The sequence below is a fragment of the Pseudopipra pipra genome, chromosome 1 (assembly GCF_036250125.1).
Source record: "Pseudopipra pipra isolate bDixPip1 chromosome 1, bDixPip1.hap1, whole genome shotgun sequence".
NCBI lineage: Eukaryota > Metazoa > Chordata > Aves > Passeriformes > Pipridae > Pseudopipra > Pseudopipra pipra.
In genome coordinates this window covers 40,534,683-40,560,308 of record NC_087549.1, presented here as the reverse complement: position 1 = coordinate 40,560,308, position 25,626 = coordinate 40,534,683, and the positions used below count along the sequence as shown (strand labels likewise).

The window sequence follows — 25,626 nt, the reverse complement described above, 5'->3', positions numbered from 1 at the left end:
AAATGGATACAGCCTTCCAAAAACGTTGGAAAAAATTCCTTTTTGTGTTGAGTCTGCAGGACAACATTTGCTTTCTATCAACTTTCTCTACCATTCACTTTCCTTTTAGCAATTAAAAAAATTAGCTGCCTTTGTCTAAAGCCAAACTTATGGACTAAACATGTATTAGCAGTAGCACAAGAGGCTTTTTTAGTAATCGCTAGATTTCCAACATGCAGTTCCACAAAAGAATTAGGGAAATCTGAGATCATCAAAAACTTACCCCCCAACTTCTGCCCTACCCCTTCTGAACATGGCCCTCATCCAAATCATATAGCTATACGCAAAGTTTTATTATGGAGCAAGATGAACTACATAGGTGGTGCATAACAAACATAGTTTCAAGAACTAGTAAGGCTGTGACATACAAAAAATATGTAAACTACATTTTTCTCAATGACTGTTCAGAATCATTACTGAATATGTTAGGAGTTTGTTTGACAGAATTTCCATTTTGAATATACATAAAGATTATAAAATGAAACACATGACAAATATTCTGAAAAACCAAAGCCATTGCTGTTTATTTATATTTTAAAAATATGATGTCATGTAACAATAACAGATACATCCTGGTGTTCTTTTAAGTGGCAGATATCAGCAGGGAAGGACTTTTTCTTCCCCCATAGTTTGCATTACAGCACTTTATTTTAATCAATTTATTTAGGTGCTTCACAAGTTCACTTTCATATATTGTTCATGTGTTTCTGAGTTATATAAATGTCAGGCATGCCTTTGTCTATCTTAAACTAGAAATCAAGCTCATTTTCATAGCACCACAAATCATCACTGCTACTGTCCATAAGCTTAAATATATATTTTTTTAACCTAGTAACAATAAACTGAGACTAGAAAGTTTAGATTTTTTAAACAAAGACAAAAGAATTTCTGACTTTTAATTCTCAGCATGGAGTTCTGTACTCACCTCTCTTTGGCACTCAGGTCACCATCTCCAGAGCCTGCAACAAATGAACTTGACGGTATGTCATCAACACGGAGCAGCAAGACACACACACAGGCCTTAGTGCTTAATGACATTAGATTATCAGAAAAACATTTATTTTTGTACGCCCTAAAGAAACTGCAGTGTGTAGGTACTCTGTCATGTAGGACCATCATCAAATTAGCAGTTTTATCCAACTTGGAAGAACCTGACAAACAACACATCCTTTCCTCCATGAAGAAAATCCTACAGGTCATTTCACTTATCTTTGAAGTAGACTATTCAATAACAAAAGAGTGGGGGCTTACATTATAGTGCCAGGTTACCCAGTGCCGCACAGATTCATTACTGCTACACAAGGAATAACTGTCCTCCCAGAAATGGAAGGATTCTGTGCCTCTTAGCAAAGCCTGATGGTTTCCAGGAGACAATCACTGAAGAACAAATAATATTCGCAGCAGTAGAGATTATGAGGCTGGGAAAGTTTTAACAACAGGTTAAAAGATAGAGGCTTCCAAACACTTGGCATATTAAAAGGAATGAGTGTGTGTACAACTTCTTAAACCATTTGTGACTCAGCTGACTATAGGAACAAGACTACACCAGTTGCAGACAGAACTGAATTCCCATTTAGGTCAAAAATTCAGTGATTAAAAAACCCATTGCAACATGGGTTGTTGGTTTCATTTGGTGGTTGGGTTTTTTTTTATGCTTTAAACCTGTCCTGTAGATCTATATTTATGTATTTGACGCTGGGCAGTACTCAACTATGGTAAAACTATTTCTTGAAGGATAAGGTGCATTTCTGAGAACTAATTTTAAGAAGTCAGTACATAAATTACTACATTTAACAATCAGAGAGGAACGCTACTTGATGAAATGACATTCTCTTTTCCAGAGATCAAATGTCTCAGATTTATTTAATCAAAGATATGATACAATTACAAGCCCATGCATTTCATAAAAATCTGAACTTAAAATTGTTATGGAACAAAATTTTAAATAAAGCATATACAGAAGTTTCTGGGTATTCAAGTGGACTGGTTAGTCTGAAGAAATATTATATGCAACACATGGCCAGAAGCAGATATTTATCTCTTTTCTCTCGCTTATCTCTTTTCTTCCACCCCACACCTTCTGAAGATAAATCAAAAGTTGATTAACTCTGTGGATTAATTCCTAGGCATGAGCTCATAGTTGAACCCATAATTCCACTTTCCATTGACTACACATTTATAGTACACCCTTTTATGCTGTTATTAAAAATAAATAAGACATTTAAAAAAGGTATCTAGTAAAACTATTTTTAAAATGTCCTTTATTCACTTAATATGCTGACAAAATTAAAATTTCTGTCTACTTAAATTCCTTTTTATCACTACAAGGTAATTCTTGCAATTCCGAAATGTTGTTGAAAATTATGACCTCTCACAGAAAATTTGGGTATTTCTACGTAATGAAACTGCTGGAGAAATCACAGAGAAGCTGCAACAGATTAACATGAAATAAATATTAGAGCTAATATTTAAAGGCACACAAATACTTCAAACACATATGGTTTCAAATCTTTATTGTTTTAAAATTCTACATGTCTTTTACAATTACAATAATTTGTTACTTAAATGACTCTTGTATGGTTAATGTACAATGAGTTTTTTCCTGAAACTCAACCATGAAATACAATTTCATCAATATGATTTTTCTAAATAGATTAATACAAGATTTCTGTTTTGTTGAGAAGAACAAGTGCTTCACTTTCAACAAACGGCACAGGTGTCTTCCCTTCAGAATCTGTGTGATCAATCCATTGAAAGTGCTTTTGAAGATTGCAGATCTAACTGTGACTGATTTTCAAAATCAGTCTATCAAATTACAAGGGTTTTTTTAACATTAAAGAGCATTTTCATGTAATGAAACAAGCTGCAGTAGTTATTTTTATTCATCTACTGAGGCAAACTCATGTTGAAGAAAAATTATATGATTATCTGCATGCAATGAACACTCCTCTTTAAATAGTTGATGAATTTTACACATATAAAGAATCTGTTAAAGAGTGCAAGTACTTTGATAATGATTTCACAAAAGGACATATGCTGGTAATAATGGTAACTAACATTTAACATCTAAATATAAGCTAATGTATATTTAACAGGCAATTAACATGGCTAACAAACCATGTTTCAGGTGGTTGCCCTTCGAGAAAATGAACTCATTTGGTCCACACTCTTAAAGTTATCTGGGTAAAAAAAAAAAAAAAATCAAAGCAGTTAGGGCCAGAGTTTTTGATGAATTTCTTGTTTCTAAAATGTCACCTGTTAAAAAGTAAGAGCAGTACATCAATGACGTATCTTGTCTCATGACCTCAGTATAAAAAGATGGCCTGGTATTTGAAGCGATGAATGAAAGCACTGAAGGACAAGTCAAAAAAAGAATGGAGACAGAAGGAACTAAAATTTTGTTGTGTTATACTTTCTTGTTCCATGGTACTGCTTTCACTCTGTAGAATTTTGTACCCAAAGGAACTTTAAATCTGTTTTGTGCCTACAAGAAAAAAAAATGAAACAACAAATTAGAAACTCATGTGGGATTATTCCTCTGATTTTCAAATTTTTAAGCAGAAACTGATTCCCACCTCTCAGCGTTTACTAGACCCTTTTGAGTCTGGCAAGGTTTGGGCAGTGTGGATGCAAATACCTAATCCACTGTTCACTGAACCCTTTTCTAATTCCCCTTCTCTTGCTATTCACTGACACAGAAGAACAGGAATAGCAGAACTTAGGGCAATTTTCATCTAACTTGTTATGCAGAAAGTACTTGTCACAATTGTTACAAATATTTAAACTGATTTTCTTCTCTATTAATTGCATATGATTTTCCATTACTATTTCCTTACCTTTTTCGCCTGGCAATATTCCTTTTCCATCACTTTTCCTAGCACCCAAGGTCTCCGAGATGCACCTGATGCTAAAGAGAAAATATATTTATTACTTTAGATAAGCAACTACAGGTAACAGGATATTACATTCCATTTTCATTAAAAGCAGAAATTCTTAAAAAATTCAATTTTTTTAATAAAGGAACAAACATTAAGTTCAGATATCAAGACAGCTTACTGGCATTTTCAAATGAAAACTTGATTTTTCAGTTCAAATTTTGTTTTAAAAACTAATATTAGAGAAGACAATAGCAAATCAAAACTGAAACTCACTAATGAATCAGAATTATTCTCACTAACCAAGTTTGACCTTTTAGTCTGACTGAAGGCAGAAATTTCTTGAAATATTTCAAAGGACAAATTCTTATATACTCAGCTATTATTATTACTTTTACTGAAACATTTGATTATTTTTCTATATTAGTGATGGAAATTAGTTACTCATAAATAATAGTTTCAAAGCCCTACAAGTCTGTCAGTTTTGGTTGCAGTCTTCTGAGAGTACCTGATACTGTTCAGAAAGAAGAGTGAAAAACCTCAATAATAAAGTGACAGATTAAAAGAGCAACAGTGGGCATAAATAAACTTCCAGCTTATATCTATTTCTTTAACAGTAAGTAAAACTATGTGTCTTGTATTCCAAGAAATTACATCCATTTTACTAGCTTTGCTCTTTTCTAACTATCACTAACCACAGCATAAAGAAAATATCAAAATAAATAGAAGGAAAAAAATCACATACCCTATACATAATAATCAAATCAATGCTTTCCTAAGTGTGACTATTTATGAGATACTGTATGTAGTGACTAGGACATGACTCACTCGAGAACCACACTTTGAAATTTTATTAGCCTTCAAGTTAAACTGGCAATTAGTAGCCGAGTAGATTCTGTTCTACTCCACACTCCTACCTACAATCAGTGCAAAGAACTCACACATGGACTGAACGCTCAACAGCTAATATTTAAATTACAAAAACCCTTTTTTTAATTAGAATTTGCTGGGCTGACAGGCTTCATTGATCTAACAGAGATAGTGAGAGAGATGCAGGGTTCTTTTCCCTACATCTGCAGATGGAAATTTCCATATCCCAAAGGGACAACACTGAAACCATGTGGTCCTTCCTTAACCAATTTCAGTGTTGTCATAACATTTTAAGCCATCGTAATGTAAGCAGACACATCCTATGATAGCCTAGATCCCTGACATTTAATAGTTTAGGCAGATCTATACAGAATTAACAATTTGATATGCCTGTTAATACAGAAGGTCAGGTTTAGATGCAACATTTTGGCAGCCCTTAAAACAATAATTTGCATTACCTAGACCCATATCAATTTTAACCTATCACAAATACAGCTGGTGTTCTGGACTTCATTTTTCCCCACTTCCCTGATGGAGGAATAGAATCAAGAAGACACAGTTTCCTGAAGCACCGAGACACAGACAAATGTGCTCCTCAAGCAAAAGGTAAGTGTTCCCTGGTTTTTTTATGTGCGGTTTCTTCAAATCTGAGACTAACTAGTTAGCAAGTGGTAAGGAATGGAGCAAGCTAAGTCCATTTGAAAACAGGACAGTGAATTATGTACTCACAGTAACACACCAACTGACATGGCTTTTACATTATATACATAAACCAACAGCATGAAAATCTACCATATTTCACATAGCTATGTATGCACTACTAATGCCATAGTTCAGAACATATTACATCTGTAACTAAGACAGGCATTCTCCCCTTATGCTTCACAGATGACACATGGCACACACATCCTTCATCAGACTCAGAATTCAGATACGGACTGGCGGTCTTCTGGAGACTACACAATTATTTAAGATCTATCATCTTTCATCATAACTGAAATCTATTGTGAGTCTGCTCATTGAAAATAATTTGACAGCTTGTGAGATGCAAAAACATGTAGAAACTTTCACTTTAGAATGAATACTAAATTTTCTTTTAATGCGTATTCTTAGACATTTCCGAAAAGTTGGGACCACAGGTGGGTTTGCAAAAAGTACTACACATGACAGTTTAAAGACATTTACATGATTCTATTTCATGTAGCTCATAGTTTAGTGCAAAGCATTGCTATTTTTCCTCATTTAAAAAGATTTTGATTTAGCTATGTTTACACAGTTGCCAAAAACAGCCAAAAAGACCCCTTGAAGATTAAGGGAGAAAAAAAAAGCAAATGTGCCATCAACATCAAAAAAACCATACAGAAAGTGTTCTATGAAAACTTATTAGCCTTGCTAAATACCATTTGAATTTGGTGGAAAAACAACCAGCAAAAATATTGCTTGCAAATCCCCATATACTGTTGTCTACATTTTGTTATTTATTATTCATGCTACTAAGTAGTTGAAGTAACCTGATGGGAATGTTAACATACTCTCTGTGTGTACAAAAATGGCATTTTCTCCCCCCCCCCTTTTTTTTTTTACAGCTTCTTTGAAGATGCAGATACTTTTCCCTATTTTTCCAAGATATTAACATTTATATAAATTTTTGATTAAAAATGTTCTGTCCTGAAAAATATTTCGCATTAGAACAAATAGCAAAAGCTACAAAGATAGCTGACAACTACCTGTATTACATGCTTCTCATATTTATGACATATATATTTATAAAATCACTTACTAAGCATTAGAAAGGGAAGAGTGTTATTTGTAGGAGTTAGTAATTGGAAGAAATCTGACACTTACCACACTCACCTGGTTTGAGATCCAGTGCAGCAAGGGACTCTGAGTGCAAGAAATACAAGGTTGGACTAACAGTGAACAACACATAGTTGTCATGCCTTTCGTCCAAGATAATGAGAACCAAGTCGCCAACCTGAAAACTGGGGAAAAAAAATAAAATCACAGAACTTAAATAAAAAAAAAACATAGAAGCTTAAAACTACATTAATTACACTTAATTACATTTTTCCCCATGTATTGCACAGACTGAGACTTAGTTGAAGAGTAGAACAGATGTTTCTATTTGCTACACCAACATATATACATTTTACATTTTCAAGTCAACAAAACCAGGCTACCTTTTGAAAAGTGTTTTTGAAATGTACTACACCAATCAGCTCAAATTATTTTTTTTCAAAAGAACTGTCAGTTTTGTTTTAAGAAAAATAATCAGAAATGCCTAACAAAAAAATAAAGTTTTAATTTTGCATTATTTCTATTCACCCAAAATTAAGGTAACCATCGCTATAGCAGTGTTTACAAACATTCTTTTGATGTTTTAAACTGAAGCTAATTAGAACATAGAAAAATACAGCAAAATATTTATGTACCTTTCAATCTTAAAATTTTAAGCACACAAGACAAAGAAGGAATGAAGTGCCCATTTTTAATCAAAGGATTAAAAGCAAAATAAACACTGTGGTGACTTTACATAAAAAGTTTTAAAAATCTGCTTCTTCCTGACACTAGGGTAACATAAGAAGCCACCAAGTTCTCATGCCAAGTTTCAGTAAAATAATTCAAAGAACTTTTTTTGTCTCCAAACTTCTTTTCCACAGTGCAAATGTGTTGCAAGTAAATTATTTAGCCATTAACGAAATGAATTCTAAAATAGCTACAAATTAGGCATTAGATCATGAGGGGGGCTCTAAGAATAAATATTATTGCTCTTCTGGGGATGGGGGAGGAAGCGGCAAAGAAAGCAGAAAACTCTTCTTCATCAAAGGAGTCTACAGACACATAGTCAGAGACAAATGAGTAAATCTAGGAAATTTAGCTCATCTTCTTTAAAGTTCACTTTTTGATTAAATAAACAATATTCCACGCTTTTCTGTCTGGACTTATTATGAAGACTGGCTATATTGACTTAAAGACATCTCTATTGGAAAGACAACTTCTTTCACCATGTTTCCTCCCAAATGACTACCAAGAGAGTCGCCAGAATATTCAGATCCTCAAGGGAAAAACCAATCCTTCACACACTGATCTTGTTACAATAAAAATGCAAACTGGTGCAATTCAGAAAACGTGAATGGAATAATCTGTGCTCGTTTTCTTACCAAAAAGATTTCTTATATTACTCAAGTAATTTATAAGTCTGATAATGAGAAGTTGTCTGCAGCTTTCATATTTTTGCAAGAATATTTCTTTTTCCAGCAACAATTCTACATGCAGCTGCTAACAGATTGACAATACCTAACAAAAATGTTTGAGTTGATTTAATTTCATTCTGTCAGGACAAGCCAAGAGTTTTGAAGACTTCAGGAAGTTAAAACTCCTCTCGTAATATAATACAGCACTATGCATATTCAAAGGTGAACAGATTTCTTTCTACTTTCTCTTTGCATGACTTCAAGGTTACAGATAAACAACGAGAAATCTAAAGGAAAACTCAGGGAGGATTTCTAGATATCCCATGAAGTATTATTGATATAACCCATGTAAAGAACGCTACAGAATTCGAGAAAGTCACTGACATACAGAATTGAGAAAGGCTGTTTTTTTGTTTACAAATTCATTTTCTAAAATTTGATTTACGCTCAACTGGGATGCTTCAATAGCTGATGGCTGAAATATAGAGAAGATCTATATATCTTTTCACCACAGAGCAAGAACAGAAGAATTGTGATATTCTTTGACTATACACTTATTTTATTGAAAGCATATCCACCTGTTGATAAGAAAATTAACATGTACTTACTCTCTAATTGCTATTTTTTCAGAATGTCTTGAGGATACTGATGACATGCTTTGGGACATCTATAAAAAAAAGAGAAAAGCTATAAAGTATTGACAAGCTATGATGAAATGTACATTACAGGTAAGAATATGGTAAGATAATTTTTGATTTCAAACAGTGTCTAGTCTTGCAGACTTTATATTCATTCAAAAAACAGCATACTTTTGTCATCCTGTTCTGTAGTGGGTTTGGTTGTTTGTGATTTGTTTTAGGGTTTCATTATTGCGCCTTTTTTTTTTAAGATCTACATTTGATTATGAAATTTCTTGCATAACTGACTTCTCCCTCATTATTTAAAACTAAGAAGGGCTTTCCAGATCAGTGCCAGTGAAGATTTATTCTGAGCATACACAAGATCTATGATACAGCTGTGCATGTAACACAGAAGCCACTGGCACTAGAAAAGGCTGATGGTAGAACACTGAAGGTTAAACACATTTGTTACAATTAAACTCTAGATGTTGAACTCAATATGTTTTCTCAATTTTTCTAAGAACTGTCACAAAATCTGAAGTTTATTGTAATAAGACAGATCAGCACTCCCTGGAATAAAACTGGAGTCAAATCAACTAAGACCAAACGAAGGCTCAGTTATATGAGGTTTTGAACATAAGAATTCTCCTATAATTAAGTTCATTTAAATTAATGGCACATGGACTAACTTCAATAGGACAAACTAGACCTAAAAATAAATATAACTGTACGCAAACTTTCTACAGTAACTATGATAATGAGAAATGAAAGTGGGTAACACTACTTTCTATCTAGGAAGGAATACCTGGCCCACATGCAGGCAAGTAGCTAGAGAAGTTGCTCTGACGTAAATGTATCCATTTCATTACCCTCGGGTAACTTCCTTACAAAAGACAATTTATAATTGCTCCGGAGAAACTCTGACTAGAGGTCCTGCAGATTTTCCATTCATTCCTACTTCCTGGATTATTTATACAAGCTATTCAGATCTAGATTGCTCATACTTGAAGTTTAGCACATGATTTTTCAGCTGTAACTCAAATATTGCTCCCTACACCATATTTCCTATTGTCAATCTTGCCCTCTGCCTTCCCCAGAGGCAGCACCAGTCTGTCTTCACATGAGCTTGAAGCCTTTTCACAATTCAGTTTCTACATTTCTTCAAAGAATGAGTCCAAATTGAATGCAGTACAATACAAAAAGCTCTCAAATTCTGATGATGCTTTCAGCAGATTTCTTCAGAGGATCCAACTTCAGAGTTGTTTTTTGTTTGTTAGAGGCTACATTTGTCATATTCACATTGTACTTCTCTTTCTTGAAAAAGTTGCAGCTAGCATGAACGTTGTCAAATTTGCCTTGATTGTTCACAAAAGTGTCTGAGAGTTCTTTTCAGATACTAAGATCAGAGATTTTCTTGCTATTTTAAAAACTAGAATAAGTGTTAAATTAAAATGCAAACTAGCCTGATTTCTGTATTTTCCTTAATTTCTAATTTTAAGGGAAACAGAAGAAATGAGAATAATTCCATTAAAACTTAGTAAAGAATGTTTTTATGAATACAGTTCTTATGGCCTTTACACAGAAAAAAAAGGTTCCCTTTCTCAGTAATTCATATAAAATAAAAAAATCCTGTAATAACACTCCTAGTACTAAAATAAGGTCCTTTTTATTTTTTATTCCTTGCAGAGGTAACCCACAAGTTCTTCTGCAAAATATAGTGACCCTCAAAGATTTTCTTTATTGAGCAAATCCCCTTCTAAGTTGCATATCTGAAGAAGCTCAATAGAAATAAACAATGATATTTGTGTTGATGTATATTTCAGTTTTATAAGTGCATTGGGGAAGAGAGGGAAAAAGGATGAAACCAAAAATAAAAATAAATTTATCTATAAAAAACCAGGTTATAAGTAAAGAATTGAAAAGGTATTAATTTCCTATGCCCAGTTAAAAATAAAATTTGAATTTTTTAGGGATCAATAAACTGCCAATTTCTCCTACGTGGCTTGGTATTAACCATAACAACAGAAACAATCTTCTATTGTCTTGTACACTGCATTTTCTTCAATTTTACTTTACTCTGAGATGAAAAGGGATCAAAAATTTAGGAAATCCACAGAGGTTTAAAAATATGTCCAGTGTGTTTTGAGTTTCATCGTAAAAAACTGCACTGAAATAACTTTTGTGCACTTCATTAACAATTGGAATAAAAAAATTCTTTAAAAAAGATGCTTTTAGATGTCTTGCAATACTTTCTCACACCCTGAACAAATATAACAGGTCCTAAGGTAGCTGACTTGAAAGGATGCTCTCCTTGAGCTTGTCAACACAGTGGATGTCGTGAGTGAAGTGGAGATTGGTGGCCATCTTGGCCACAGCGACCACAAAGCAATCAAGTTTAAAATCTCTGTTGACAGGAGGAAAAGTGCCAGGAAAACCTCAGCTCTGGACATGAGGAGAGCAGACTTCAGGCAGCTCAGGGAATTAGTAAGTAAGGTCCCCCAGGAAAATGTTTTTTCAGGTGCTGAGGTCCATCAGTGCTGGTCACTTTTCAAACATCACCTCCTAAGGGCACAGGAGCATGCCACTCCCAAATGGTGGAAGTCAAGCACGCGAGGCAGAAGGCCAGCTTGGCTGAGCAGGGATCTTCTCTTGGAAATAAGGCAAAAAAGGAAGGTGTATGCCCAGTGGAAGCAAGGTCAAGTGACACAGGAAGAATTCAGAGATGCTGCTTGTTGCCATAAGGAGAAAATTTGTGTGGCCAAAGCTCAGCTGGAGTTGAAGCTGGACAGAAATACGGGGGACAATAAAGAGCTTTTTCAAATACCTTAATGGCAATAGGCAGTATTGGAATATAATAATTGGCCAGTTAAAGGGTGGGGGTGGTCAACTCATAAACAGGGAGAGAGACATGGCAGAGGTGTTTAACACACTTTGTCTCTGTCTTCAACACAGATGACAGACCAAGGGGGTCTCAGTGCCCTACGAGAATGATCAGCTCTCAGTCAACCCTGAAATTGTGCTGAATCTGCTGCTCCAGCTGGATCCCTACAAATCTATGAGGCCTGATGGCATTCATCCCAGAATCCTCAAAGAGCTACTGATGTCAACGGACAACCTCTCTCAATGATTTTTGAGCGGTCTTGGGATTCTGGAGAGGTCCCAGAAGCTGGTGAACATCGTCCCGATTTTCAAGAAGGAGGACCCTGGAAACTACAGGCCTGTCAGTCTCACTTCAGTGCCTGGTAAAGTCATGGAAAAGATTATTCTGGGAAGTACTGAAAAACACCTGAAAGACAACACAGTCACTGGTGACAGCCAGCATGGCTTCATGAGAGGAAAATCCTACTTATCAAGCCTGATTTCTTTTTATGACAAGGTAATCTACCCAGTTGATCAAGGGAAGCCAGCTGATGTAATCTTCTTGAATTTCAGTAAAGCTCTCAATATTGCCTCTCACAGTACCCTTCTGGACATTTTGTCCAGCACACACATAGAAAAACACATCATGGTGGTGGGTGAGCATACGGCTCACAGGTCGAGCACAGAGGGTGACAGTGAATGGGGTAACATCAGACTGGAGACCTGTCACTGGTGGGGTTCCACAGGGCTCCATCTTAGGCCCTGGGCTCTTCGACATCTTCATAAATGACTGGAAGGGATACTAAGCAAATTTGCAGATGACACAAAACTGGGACGAGCTGTTGACTCCTTCAAAGGCAGGTAGGCCCTGCAGAAAGACCTCAACAAATCAGAGGACTGGGCAATCACCAACCATACAAAGTTCAACAAAGGGAAGTCCCGGATTCTGCACCTGGGTTGGGCAACCTTGGATGCATGTACAGACTGCGGAATGAGATGCTGGAAAGCAGCACTGTGGAAAGGGTCCTGGGGTTCCTGGTTGATGGCAAGTTGAATATGAGTCAGCAGTGTCCCAGCAGTCAGGAGGGCCAACCATGTCCTTGGGGGGCATCAGGAACAGCATCGCCAGCCAGTCGAGGGAAGTAATTGCCCCACTCTGCTTTGCACTGGTGCAGCCTCACCTTGAATATTGTGTGCAGTTTTGGGCGCCGCAGTATAAGAAGGACATTAAGCTGTCACAGAGTGTCCAAAGGAGGGCAATGAAGATGGTGAAGGGCCTTGAGGGGAAGCTGTATGAGGAGCAGTTGAGGTCACTTGGTCTGTTCACCCTGGAGAAGAGGAGACTGAGGGGAGACCTCATTGCAGTCTACAATCCCCTTGTGAGAGGAAGAGGAGGGGCAGGCACTGATCTCTTCTCTGTGGTGACCAGTGACAGAAACAGAGGGAATGGCCTGAAGTGTCAGGGGAAGTTTACGTTGGATATTAGAAAAAGGTTATTCATCCAGAAGGGTGGTTGGGTGCTAGAACAGGCTGCCTAGGGAAATGGTCACAGCACCAAGCCTGACAGATTTCAAGAAGCATTTGGATGATACTCTTGGGCACATGGTCCTGTGCAGGGACAAGAGTTGGACTCAATGATCCTTGTGGGTCTCTTCAAATTCGACATTTTTCACAGAATATGCTGACTTCTACTGGAGAAGCTTATCAAACACTTCTGCTATGAAATGTAACTTCCAATTACACAGATATCAGTTTCTATCACACTTCTACATATCACCGGCCACTTAAAGAAGGCGAGATCATCATGGCCAGTCCAACCAAACCATGTGTCTTGTTTCCCACACACAGTAATTTCTTAAAGACTTAAAGTTGAGACCTGCTAGCAAGGATAAATAAAAGAAGGATTCATAGCCCAGGAATCAAGGGTGCTTTGTTACCATATTCTTTTTCCTGCCATAGGCATTGACTATTATTTAAGCATTTAAGACAATGGCTGTTTGCATTTCCAGTGGGAAAATAGGTAGAATTAAAAGTTTCACACCTTACAAAAGTGACAAGTGCAGTTTTCCCAAAACCATCTCTATGTTATTGCTAACACTCTTAATTAGGCTTAATGTAATTCTTGTAAACTGGCCGTCAATCTACTGTTGCTGAAAAACAGAGCCATGGAAATTGGCTCTGCAGAGCCTGCACCCCAGAGCCTTCACCCCAAGCCTGAATGTTCTACGTTTTTTCTGGAAAAACTCTGTTTCTCTCCAGTCCTGATAATTCCCATCCTGTGAATCTTTTCCACGATGAGACTGCTAAGATGAGGTACTTTTGAAAGGTTATCAGGTTACTTACCTCTTGCCTTAACATTGAAAACATTTTTGAAATTAATAAATACACATTTTTAGATTTTAGCAGACTTAACATTTTTTAGCTTTCATTTTTTCACGAGACTTAAAACATGCCTTCCACAAATACTTACCAATCTTTGATTTAATCTCTTATTTTCCTCTTCTTTCAACTGCAAAGTCTGAAAGAAAATCTCATCTGATGAGCTAACTAGTACACTTTATACAGTACAAACATTTAAAAAAAGTTTTTATATGACTAGAGCCCGACTACTTATACAATACTACAGCTTTCAATTCTAAAACAATTATCAAAATATATTTTGAATAAAGACGTGTAAAAAAAAAAATTGAAGTCTATCAATTATCCAGTGCTACAAAACCCACTACTAAGCTGTATTTACCTCCATACTCATATTTTCCTTTTAGTTAGAAAAACAAGTCACTGATAGAACAGCAAAAGAAATGTAATATATTTCTACATTAAAGCTTCCACCCATGACAAATCCTTTATAATCAGATGACAGAATAAATCAGGTAAGCACTTCTGCCAGTAACATCCAGGCACTTGCATCATAGAGTGCCACAATGCATCAACAGAAAACACTACTTTTCTCTGTCTGGTCAGAGATTTTAGTCCAAATGATCCTAGAAAGCTGAAAGCTAAGGATACTGTTGTTTTGTTTTTTTACAGTCAACTTTAAAAAGGCAACTGAGATGGAGTTAGACATGACTGGACAGTTAAAATTTCCTAGAATCTGAAATATTGTAGTGTAACGACTAGGGGTCAATCTTATCTTTTCCCCAGAATACAGCCTAAGAGAAATTATTCATTTCCATGAGAAAGCAGTAAATCAATTCTAATTCCTGTCCAGCTGCTTTGTATGTCTTATTTTGAAAAAGTAATCACAACTTCTTTTTTACTGCAGAAATTCTCTGGATCAATGTCACCTGTCACTTCTAAGAAGAAATATTATATCTGAGTCATTCACACTGAAGCCTACATAAACAAACAAAACAAAGCCAGGACAAGAATAATGTACTAATGCTTCTCTTGAATTACTTCAGTGAATTACACTGATCCAAAAAGAGTACAATGAAAAAACATGTCCTGAAATTATATTTATAATCCTTGCAGACACTGTCTTGCATCAGATCATATAACTGATGACAGCACACCTTCACGCACATATTTATAAGTAATTAGTTGTAATACTTCACCTCCCAAACAATCTACTTACTCTTTCTAACAACATTATCCTCTGCTTTTCTTCAGACATATGGACATTTTCACTAAAAGAGAAAGAAAATGGATAGGTTAAAAATGAAATTTTTTTTCATGATCAAAAATATCTTTTCCACACACCCCCCACTATCTTCACTCAGTGAAGTGTGCCATAATATTTGCTAGCACAGATGGAACGGCCCAGAAAGATACCTTAAGAATCAGTATTGACATCTCTGGCATGTTTTTGGGGATTTTTTTTCTTTTCTTTAAACCAAGGAGCTTCTTTGTTGCAACAAGCCAGTGAACTTTCACTCATTCATTAGTCTATCAAGTTAGATAGGGACATTTCTTGGTATTTCACAATATCTTCAAACCACCAGGATGAAAGATACAGCTCCAAATGCTTTGACAGTTAACTCCTGATAGTGCAGTTCAGCTCTGTGATTTCATATTTTCCTAGTCTGTAGTTTAAAGGCTATTGGGAAGTAGTTTAGAGTGCCCTGGGACCCTTTCCTAGAGACACTAATGTGAACTTGCTAATTGTTTCCATTTATCTGTCTCATAAACTGAACACTGGGTCATGATAAGACAATACTCACATTGCAATAAGAAATTTCTGAAGAATATAGAGAGCAATTCCTAAAACAATTAAAAGGTATTTTAAAAGCAGTTTAATAGGGAAGAAGCAATGCATTTTATAGTCCAAACTGATTTGCTTGGTAAAAGAAAATAGAAGTTTTGGGATGAAATATGTCAAGCAAACTACCAAGTAGAACTTGCAGCAAATTATAATTGAACCATTACCTCATTTCAGCTAAAAGGCTGTTTAGCTCTCATGTAATAGGAAGTAGTCAACATATATCTGTATTAATTTCTGTATATTACCTGACTTTTAATACACTTAGTCATAATTTTTTTGTTCACAAGCTTACCTTTACAATTATTCTTTTTTGTAAATCTGTTTTGAGAGTTCAAGACTGGAATGATTACTGTAAGAAACATCTCTCCTTCTAATGACAGGGTACTTCCTTATTTTATTATCAGAGCAAGCTTGGTTTGGTAAGCAACAACTGTTTTCATCCTCACTTCCACAAAGCTATTTAGTTCTCTGGGTATGCAATTCTGGGTTAGGGCAGCATACGTCGTGATGGACATTGATTAAGTGAATGGAAGTGTATCTGACAACTCTGCTTTTGTTCCTCTGGCAAAAACCTCAGTCAGGTTCATTGCTTCTGTAAAAGGTATGGAGGAGAAGTCTGGGATTGTTCAGAAAGCTAGAGGCATGAAAGTGAGACACTGTTCAAAAGGTATGTCCGTAACATGTAGCCACCCAACTCATTCACTATCACAGTTCTTCTTCTGTTTAACTTACACTTGGAATACTTAAATCTATTTTTTCATCTCATGACTGTGAGGCCAAGTTTCGGCTTTAAGTTGTATACTTATAAGTCATCAAACTCACACATTTCTGATGATTGTGACACCACAATTGTATGTTCATGTACATTTAAAAGAATAATTTTAGGAGGAAAGGTGGAAAGAGTGTTAAACATGCCCATTTGTACTCCACAACAGCCAACAGCGTACGCTTCTAGAACGGGTGCATGCTTTGTATATTTCTACTACAATGCCCCATACTTACTGCACAGCCATCATACTGGTTTCCATTGTGGAGTCCATTCTCCCTTCAGCCCCAAAGTCAGAAACCAATCTGTCTGTGTCAGTGGGAACATCAGCTGCACAGGCTCCACAAGCTTCTGATGCTGCTGCCGAGTAGGTTGATGGAGAAAAATTACTACTTCTCAGTTTATTAACTTCTTCTTCAAGCTTCTTCTTCTCTTCAAGCAAGCGAGCTCGGTCTTCAGAAAGTGTTTCAATCAAATCTATGACAAAATAAACAGAAATGCTTTTAATAACAGTAAGCACTAAGGATCAAAACCAACATGCAGCGAATAGAATAGTCCTATTAGAGAAGACAAATACTTCCAAAGAACTTTGCTTACCCTTATCTTTTTCTTGCTGTTGTGTGAGCACTTTTAATTTGTCACTAAGATCATTAATTATATTTTCTTTTTTCATTTTCTCTCTTGCCAGAACAGTGTTAAAGTTGGTCTGAAAACAGAAAGGAATTATTACTGAAATAAGAAATGTACTGTATAAATATAATGCAAAATACATCACTGGAACAAAAAAGTACAAAAGACAGCATGCATTTCAGTTTTCTAAATTATAATTAAAAAAAGGAATCAAAACTTGTTTATTTATTGCTTTGGTGAAGAGATACAATGCCTGCAACATTTTGATGTTTCTCCGTAACAGTTTTTTAAAATTTATTTTATTTTTAAGTCTCTCATTCCCCCAGACCCAGTACACACAAATAGTACAATAAAGAAATCATTACAAAAAATAATTTGCAAGTTTTTGTTTTCTTCTTCAATTATAATACTTTATATTTCAGTTAATGTAAAATAGCTGTATGTTTTGTATGTAAAACAGTTACTTTAAAGATTAAAATTATTAAGACAAAGCTGAAATGAATCAGGATATGTTACATACAATAACAAAGAAAAATATTAATATACTGTAATCTAAACAATACATTTCAAGTCATGCATTAATTGCTCAGGGAACAATTAATTAATGCAAAAGAGATACAGGAATCCTGGTTAATAGCTTGAATAACTGAACATAAAAAACAAGGCCAGCATAGCCGTCAGTCTCAATCCAACAACTCTTTCTGTTTATTCCATCTTCCTACTGATCATTACACCCTCACCCCTTTTACTGTGCTGCTGAAGAGAGACAAAAACTACCAACACCACCTATCAAAATGATATTTTAAATTAATTTCACTTTTTCAGTGAATTTTAAGATTGTCTTGACCTATCCATACCAACTGTCAGTCTTAAAATGGAAAATATTTGGCAGGCTACACACTTTACATAGTGCACAGCAGCCTTTGGCATATGTCTGCATAATAAAACTATCAGACTACAAACATAAGTAACACCTTGAAGAAAATTTCACAGAGGAAACAAATAATGACAAAAAAGACAAAGGTGGGGTTAAATACTCAAAATATTCAATAATCAGCAGAGCCAGTGTGGTTAACTGTTAGCACTGACTGATACACCACTTTTCTGGGTTTAAGGTATTGTTGTTTCTGACAGGAAAAAATTCCTGTCAGATTTACTATGTAAGGCTCACCTCAGTATTAATGCTTGCAGTCCAAGAATTTCAATAATATTCCTTCTTTATAGCTGTCTGCAATTTTGTGTTCTATGCACCAAGTGATTCATAGCATTCACCAAGCTGGCTGATCACTACCCTGTCTCTTTGTCCTTATTTGATCCCACCATAGCTAGAGTACGTAGAGGTGCTTAAAACAGAAAATCCTCTCTCGGTGTTTAAACGCAACAAAGCTGTAGATAATAGCTGTTGCTAACAGAGATTTAATTTAAGAACTCAAGATGTTTTGAAAGGAAGATGTGTGGATACAGATATAAAATATTAATCTAGTGCAGTATGATTTTGTATCAAGGTGTGGAGTACGTAGTGTTTCTAAGTTCATTATGTAAAATACAGTGTTAGCTTTAAACCTAAAACACCACCTGTCCAGGCAAACAAGGTTTAAAAGCCAGTAAGCAACATTCCAAATCAATTAGTATTTCAAATATATAGTGTTGTCCAAAATTTTGTAGTAACTGGTATCTTTCTGCAGTTAAAGAGATGAATGAATAAAAATTTCAAGTAAAAGAAGCCACAAAAATTGAATCTGGATAGCCCAGTTTCTTTGTCAGTTTTTTTTTATTTTTGGGTTTGTGGATTGTTTGGGGCTTTTGTTTGGTTTTGGGTTTTTTTTGGGGGGGGGTGTTTTTGGGTTTTTTGTTTGGTTTTTTTTAAATGTATAAGTGTTGGATTCCATTAACACATCATATTTTGGTGCAAACTTTCAGAATGTGGAAGTGTTATATAGCTGAAGAGAAAACCCTACTCCAACTTCAAAACAGCAAAAGAACACATAACTGTCATGGGAGCAAAAGTAATGAAAAAAAAGAATCAACTTTACCTGCTGTTCTGCAGTGAGTGATGTTCTGATGTTCTGCATTTCTTCATTCTTTCTTTTCTCTTGTTCTTCAAGTTGCTCCAAGAACTTCATTTTTTCTTCCTGAAGCTTCTCTTGAAGTTCAGCAACTAAAGTTGATTCAGCAGATGATTCAGCAGGAGGACTTAAAAGAAAATGTTTGGGCTTTAAATTTGCAGCATATACTGAGTCCCAGAGCACATGAAATAAGCAAACACACAGAAAGTCAGAAGTTCATTGTGAGACATTATTTCTGAAATATTTAATAAATACCGTATTACAATTATGTCACTACTATTCAATTTTACCTTTTAGTCATGAGCATCTCACCAATTCTTACTCTTGGGCATTCTGTTTGTTTAGTGTACTACACTGGCTAACTGAAGTTTTGTTGAGGGGGAAGGCTTTCGTTTACACTTTTCTAAACATAACAGAAGGTGTGGAAAGTGGTAAAAAGAACAAAAACCAATCAACTTCATGAAGATTCTTAGTATATCAAAATACAACACCTTCAAAACTCTCATATAATTAAAACAATTAAGCAGTAAATCTGATGCTTATGAATCCAGAGACCAAACTCAAAACTCTGGATTGCAAAATCTGGAGGACAGCAGTAATCATAAAGGGACAAAAGCGTCAACAGTTATGGAGGCAGGAAGGATAATGATCTTAAATAGTTTCTGAAACAGACAATGTTACATAGGCCAAGTATTTTCCATCACTGAGGCAAAAACATTAACTATGCTCTTCTCTGTTTTGGCTTGAGTTATCAAGAACCACCACTGAAGAATTTCAGAATAGAGAAATCCCTTTGTTGGGCAACATTTATGAAAACTTGTATTATTTTAAATTTCTATTATTCTTCTACACCACAATCATATTTAAACCCAAATCTTTAAACTGCACTAAACCAAAGCAGGAATCATTTGCCTCTCAAACAGGCTGCCTGGACTACTGACTACAAATGACAGCCAGGTAAAAGATATTCTTGTTCTTCAAAGAATGCTCCCACATTACTAGTTTTTACAGCTCATCACTGTATCAGGCTTTAGGTTTACAGATTTAATCTGCAAAGGTCTTGACAATTACAGCATTAGTGACAATGCCTAACTTTTTTATTGTTTGCAAGATACCAAAAGCACATATCTTCACATTGGGGTTTCTTTGCAAGTAAACACTGTACTACTCTAAGATGAAAGAGGACGTATTTAACAATGCTGCCACTGTTCTGTTACATGGGCATATACTGAAGATACAAACTATTATGCAGCAGCTAAGCACTCAAAAAGCCCTTAAGAAGCTGTAAATAAAAGAGCTCTGAAAGCCAACTAAGAACTGAAGTTCTTAGAGTGGCAAAACAACCTTTGATATTCCAGAAATCAGAAGTAAAATAAGCAGAGAACAAAGTAAATCATGAAAAAACCAAGTAAATCTTTTTTTGACCCACAGAAAAAACATTTTTGTGCCTGAATAAATTCCAATTTATTTCTAAATGAAGCCTAGCTAAGAGAGAAAGAGCATGTGTTCTCTGAAGAAGCTTCACTACTGCAGAAGTGACAGAAGTGGATAGACAATACCAAGGCTGGAAAATACCAAAAAAGTAATTCCTTTTTCAAAGCAGTCAAGATTCCTATTTTATCTTTAATACCCTTTGTAATATTATAAATCTTTTAACTGATCAGCAAACTGCTTAATAACAAAAGTCATTAGAGAAATTGTCATTTTCAGTTGGCTAGTACTACATAAGGTAAATAGGAGAGTTACAAATGCCTTGCAGTTTTATTATCTTTCCTAATCAAAACCACTTGATTTTCAGACACACCAAACCACGTTAATTTTCATACATTGGTAACGCACGATCACAAACATTTCCTTGTCGCCTCCAATATTTTTTTTAGTTTGCATGAGAGTTCAAAAACTAAACTCCTGACACCAGTGCATACTCCAGTCAAACTTAACAATCCATCTCTTTGTCTGTGCCTTCTGAATGGATAATCTAACATTACTCTTGCAGAAAAGAATGTTTATCTCGCAAACATATAGGCATGTGCCAAATAAAAGTTGGTTTCTACCATTACAAGTTAACTGCTTAACAATGACTGAGGATAACAAGTCAACTTGAGTAACTGACATAGCTAGGGGTCTTAGGAACTCAAAAATCAAACAACTAAACAGTGACTTGGAAATATTAACACAGATTCACTCAATAAACATGAACTCTGGAGATAAAACATAGAATGTCTTGATTCCTAGAGAAAAAAACTAACAGCAGAATAAAGGCATAAAAAGGAGCCCTAAGAGGCAATAAATATTTCAGTGTCACACAAAAAATCAAATTACTTGACAGAAGTTATAAACAAACTAACAGCACTTCTTCAGACTGAAGTAGATAATATTTCCTTGAAATAAGTTATTATCTGTTTTATCCAGTTTGGATAAGAAGATACACAGCTGTGCTCAGAAGTTCAAATTTAAGTGTAGGTGGATTTAAAAAGTCTGATGACACAGCTACATCTTTTTCCTGTTGAGTCAAGTTTTTCAAATTTGTACAGTGCATTAATACACAGAAAAGGAAAAGAAGATAAAATTTATCATTCTTCTTCTCATTTCATCATATTCATTGAGAGAATATTTCCTTCAAGTAAAAGAAGGGCTGTTCTTAAGTTTCATTATATTCTAATCTTAATTCAAAGAATGTGATATTACCTTGATGCATTTTTTCATACATTGACATAAAACAGACACTAACACAACATCATTTAATGATGGATATGTTTGCATATGAAAATCCTGAGGTAGCAGATAGCTCAAGTGAAGCAGATACTCCCATTTCCCTTGCAATGGGTGTAAGTGAATTGTGTGCATGTTGGACCCTCTGCATAACTTCCTCTCTGCTTTATTTTTTTAACATTCCATCGATATTTGGAAGTTAAAAGTTAACTTAAGTCTGTACTCATGTTTTGCAGTATTATTCTGGCTTTTATGCCCATTCTGTCCATTGTATTGATCTTTTCTCATTTCACATACTTGGTATATCCTAATACCTACGAAAAAGTTCTCTATTTAGGTATTTTACAAATAAGATCTATCTGCGGCATTCATTTACACTACAAAAACATAAATGACAAATTCTAGCATTTCAAAATAAAATACTATTGCTAAGCATTAGTCACATTGAAAAATTCTACTATTTCCATTCCATAACAACATAATCTAGTCTGCTGAGAGGCATTACAAGCCAATAAGTAGATAAGATACAAGAAGTCAGAAAGAATAATTCTACACATGCTTTGCAAGGGGAAAACGTATTTTTCTTTTAAAAATGAAAAATCTCTGCAGAAATTAACAAAGAAAACCAGTGACATTACGATGTTCTTAAAGATTATGTTGCACATTTGTGCTTCATTATGAAGCTCAAACTGAAGACCCTGAAATACATAAATGGAGTAGCAAAAGTCAATGGAAGTCCAGGTGGTCATGGGACAGTTCTCAGCCAATCTTATATAAATTCCAACACAATTTTCCATGACACCATTATCACCAAACTGGTGTATAGTCAGCCAGTAAAAGAAATTTACCAGCCTAACCTAAAACCTAAACCACTGCATGCTGCTACAGTGCAAAGGATGGGAAAGCAGCAGGGCAAAGGATGGGAAAGGAGAGCTGAGAACACAAAAAATCAGAATTTCAAGTAACCTGCTATTGTAGAAACACTTCTTCAACGTAGCGTTACAAGACCAAAATAAAAAACCTTCATTGCTGTCTGGAAATAATATTGTATAAAATATTTTATAATCTTTGAGATTAACTACAGACATGTGAACACCATTACCTATAAAATGGAAGTAACTTGAAATGTGAATAGAGAAAGCAATCCAGATAAACACTATTACATAGAAATTTTACTTACTGCATAGTGCATCATGAATATACCATATTGATTACTTTAAAATACTAGGAAAGCACAGTAACTTAATTATTACAGTACCTCTGATTTACTTGCATCTCAAGTTGTTGTATTTTTTCCAAAAGCCCTTTTTCAGCAGCTTCCCTCTGTAATTCAAACTCTTTACAAGCAGTTTGTACTGCATCTTCTTTTTCACAAGTGAGCTTCTGAATGAGCAACTGCCTGTCTTGTTCTTGGTTAGATACTAACAGTTCTTTCTCTTCTTTTAGTTTATGGATAATTGCTTCATATTTTTCCTGCTGCTCACAGAGAGACAATTTTTCTGTTTTTTCCTTTTCTAGGGCACTCATTTCCAACTCTAACTTACTCTGTAGTTCTGTTATTTGCTCTGAAAGTCTTTTTTCTGCCTCAGCAGTTTTTTTATGAAGAAGTGTTACTTTATTTAATTCAGTTCTAAGCAAATTTGATTCTTCTTCATATCTATCTACTAGCTCAGAAATGCACTGATCTTTCTCAATTGTCATCAGAGTCCTTAGTTCTGATAAGCCCACTTGATATTCATCACTGCTAATTTGTATTTTATTGTTTAATTTATCTATCTCCTTTTTTAAGCTTTCTGTTTCCTTATCAATCTGAGATCTTAAGGTCTCTTGTTGCTGGTTTCTGCTTTCTTCCAAAAGAAGCTTCATTTCATCAGTTTCTGCCTCTTTCAGGGCAAGTTCAACTTCTAATTTGCACCTCAAATCAGACAGATCTGAAACCTTGAGTTGCAACTCTTCTACTTGTTGTTGTTTTTCCTGCATAACTACTTCATGAGATTCCTGCATTTGTTCAAGTCTATGCTGGTTCTCTTTTTTTAATTTATCCAAACAGTCCTTGTGCTCAGCTAGCACCTTTTCAAATTCCTGTAAATGCCTGGCTTGTAGGTTGCTTTCCAGTTCTTTTAAATGGCTTTGCTCTAAACTCTCGAGTTCTGCCCTCAGGAGTTGTAGTTTTTCATTGTTTTCAACATGAAGCTTTTTCAAGTCTTCGAGTACTATTTCACGTGACTGCCTCAGTTCCTTAATTTCAGAATTTTGTGTCTCCATTTGGCATTCTAATTCAAGTAATTTCTGGTCTTTTTCATTCTGGAGGCAAACTACAGCTTCTTTTTCATTTTTTACCATTGCAAATTCATCATTCTTATTCTGAAGAACTTCCTCAAGGCCTAATAAGTCACCTTTTAATTTTTTAATCTTCTTTTTATTTTCTTCACCATCCTCCAATAATTTATTAATTTTAGTTTCATATTCACTTTTCAAAGACTGTAATTCATTTTGATGCTTATCATTTAGTGTTTTTTCAAGAGAAAGTTTTACCTTCTCAATTGTATTTACTATTTCTAAGGAAGTGCATTTTAAAGAATTAGAAAAGTCACACTGTTCTCTTTGTACAAGTGTTCTAAAGTGGCAAAGATCTTCTTTTATGCCTCTTAAATGTACCTTGGAGTCTTGGGCAATAACCCTACACTTCTCCACACAAACATTGAGAGAAGCATTTTCTACTGAAACATCCTTTACACAAGAACTTGTATCTTGCATACGTCTACTGTCTATTGCATTGATAACTGAAGAATAAAGAGATTCCACCATCATTTCTGGACTTTGTGGGTCACTTATTACATTAGGAGATACCGGATTTTCCTCTATTACAAATTCATTTACTGCTGACATAAAGTCAGATTCTGGACTTTCTGCTAATGAATCCAAGTCTAAGGATCCTTGCTTAAGAGCTTGCTCCAAGTGTGGATGGGCAATAGTTTCAAAATCAAATGTATGAGCATCAATGCTGTCTGGAGACAATTCTTCTAATGGAGCTGGGGGACACACAGAAGGACACAGGGGACCCTGAAGACTGAGTGATGGAGGAGTTCTTGAAGAGGTAGCAATTGCGGTTCCTGTTGTACTTTCCATCCTTGGTGTGGTAGCAGATTGTGGCGAAGCTTGGCTATTGGAGGCCTGCAAATTATAAAATACGAATTCAACACTCAACAAAGTGATAAGCAAAACTGTTAATATTAAAAATTGATTAAAAATTACCAAGCAAAACAAGAACTTTAAAAACAAAAAATTAAGCCTTATTATTTTTAAGAGTCCAAAATATGTACTACTAAAACTTAAGCAAAAAACTGCAGAAATTCAGAAAGATTTTTTATTACGTTTCAAAAAAGCCTAATTTGTAAACACATAAATATTAAATGTTCATCTAGCCAAAAGTCTTGCATAGATCACATCCAACTGTGGAAAGGACTGAAACATAATTTTGGATGACAACAAAATGAAGTAATCAGTCAGAAATAGGCTTTGTTTTCTAACAGCCTATTGAACTCAGTTTTCCTAATAATTTTGTTACTAAAATATTTTTATTTTGTTATTGCAAATCCTGTTATTAAAAAAAGCATTGTGACCCAGTCATTATTAACATACCCAACTAAGGCTTACAAAAAGTTTTACTATAAACAAAAATGCTGTCTACTAACATATTAAAAACATGTATGAATTGTTCTGCACGTGAGAGTGTAGAACTAGTACATAATGAAGAGCACATTCTAATTAAAAGCAACATTCTGACCTTT

The 25,626-nt window shown here is 35.1% G+C and overlaps 1 protein-coding gene across 3 annotated transcripts in view; it reads right to left on the bottom strand.

The window, feature by feature from the left end:
• Positions 1–2,535: 2,535 nt before the first annotated feature.
• RB1CC1 (RB1 inducible coiled-coil 1) overlaps positions 2,536–25,626 on the bottom strand; it is a 72,986-nt gene continuing 49,895 nt past the window's right edge. For 2 of the 3 annotated variants that reach the window (XM_064653244.1, XM_064653261.1), the window contains 10 exons: positions 23,094–25,009; positions 19,091–19,250; positions 17,025–17,133; positions 16,664–16,904; positions 15,035–15,086; positions 13,928–13,975; positions 8,587–8,645; positions 6,630–6,766; positions 3,876–3,946; positions 2,868–3,523 (listed from right to left, as the gene is read on the bottom strand). In XM_064653244.1, coding sequence (XP_064509314.1) covers positions 3,446–3,523; positions 3,876–3,946; positions 6,630–6,766; positions 8,587–8,645; positions 13,928–13,975; positions 15,035–15,086; positions 16,664–16,904; positions 17,025–17,133; positions 19,091–19,250; positions 23,094–25,009 — 2,871 coding nt within the window. In that variant the 3' untranslated portion in view covers positions 2,868–3,445. Of the gene's footprint in view, positions 3,524–3,875; positions 3,947–6,629; positions 6,767–8,586; positions 8,646–13,927; positions 13,976–15,034; positions 15,087–16,663; positions 16,905–17,024; positions 17,134–19,090; positions 19,251–23,093; positions 25,010–25,626 lie in introns of all 3 variants that reach the window. The other variant, XM_064653251.1, reaches the window with a different exon arrangement.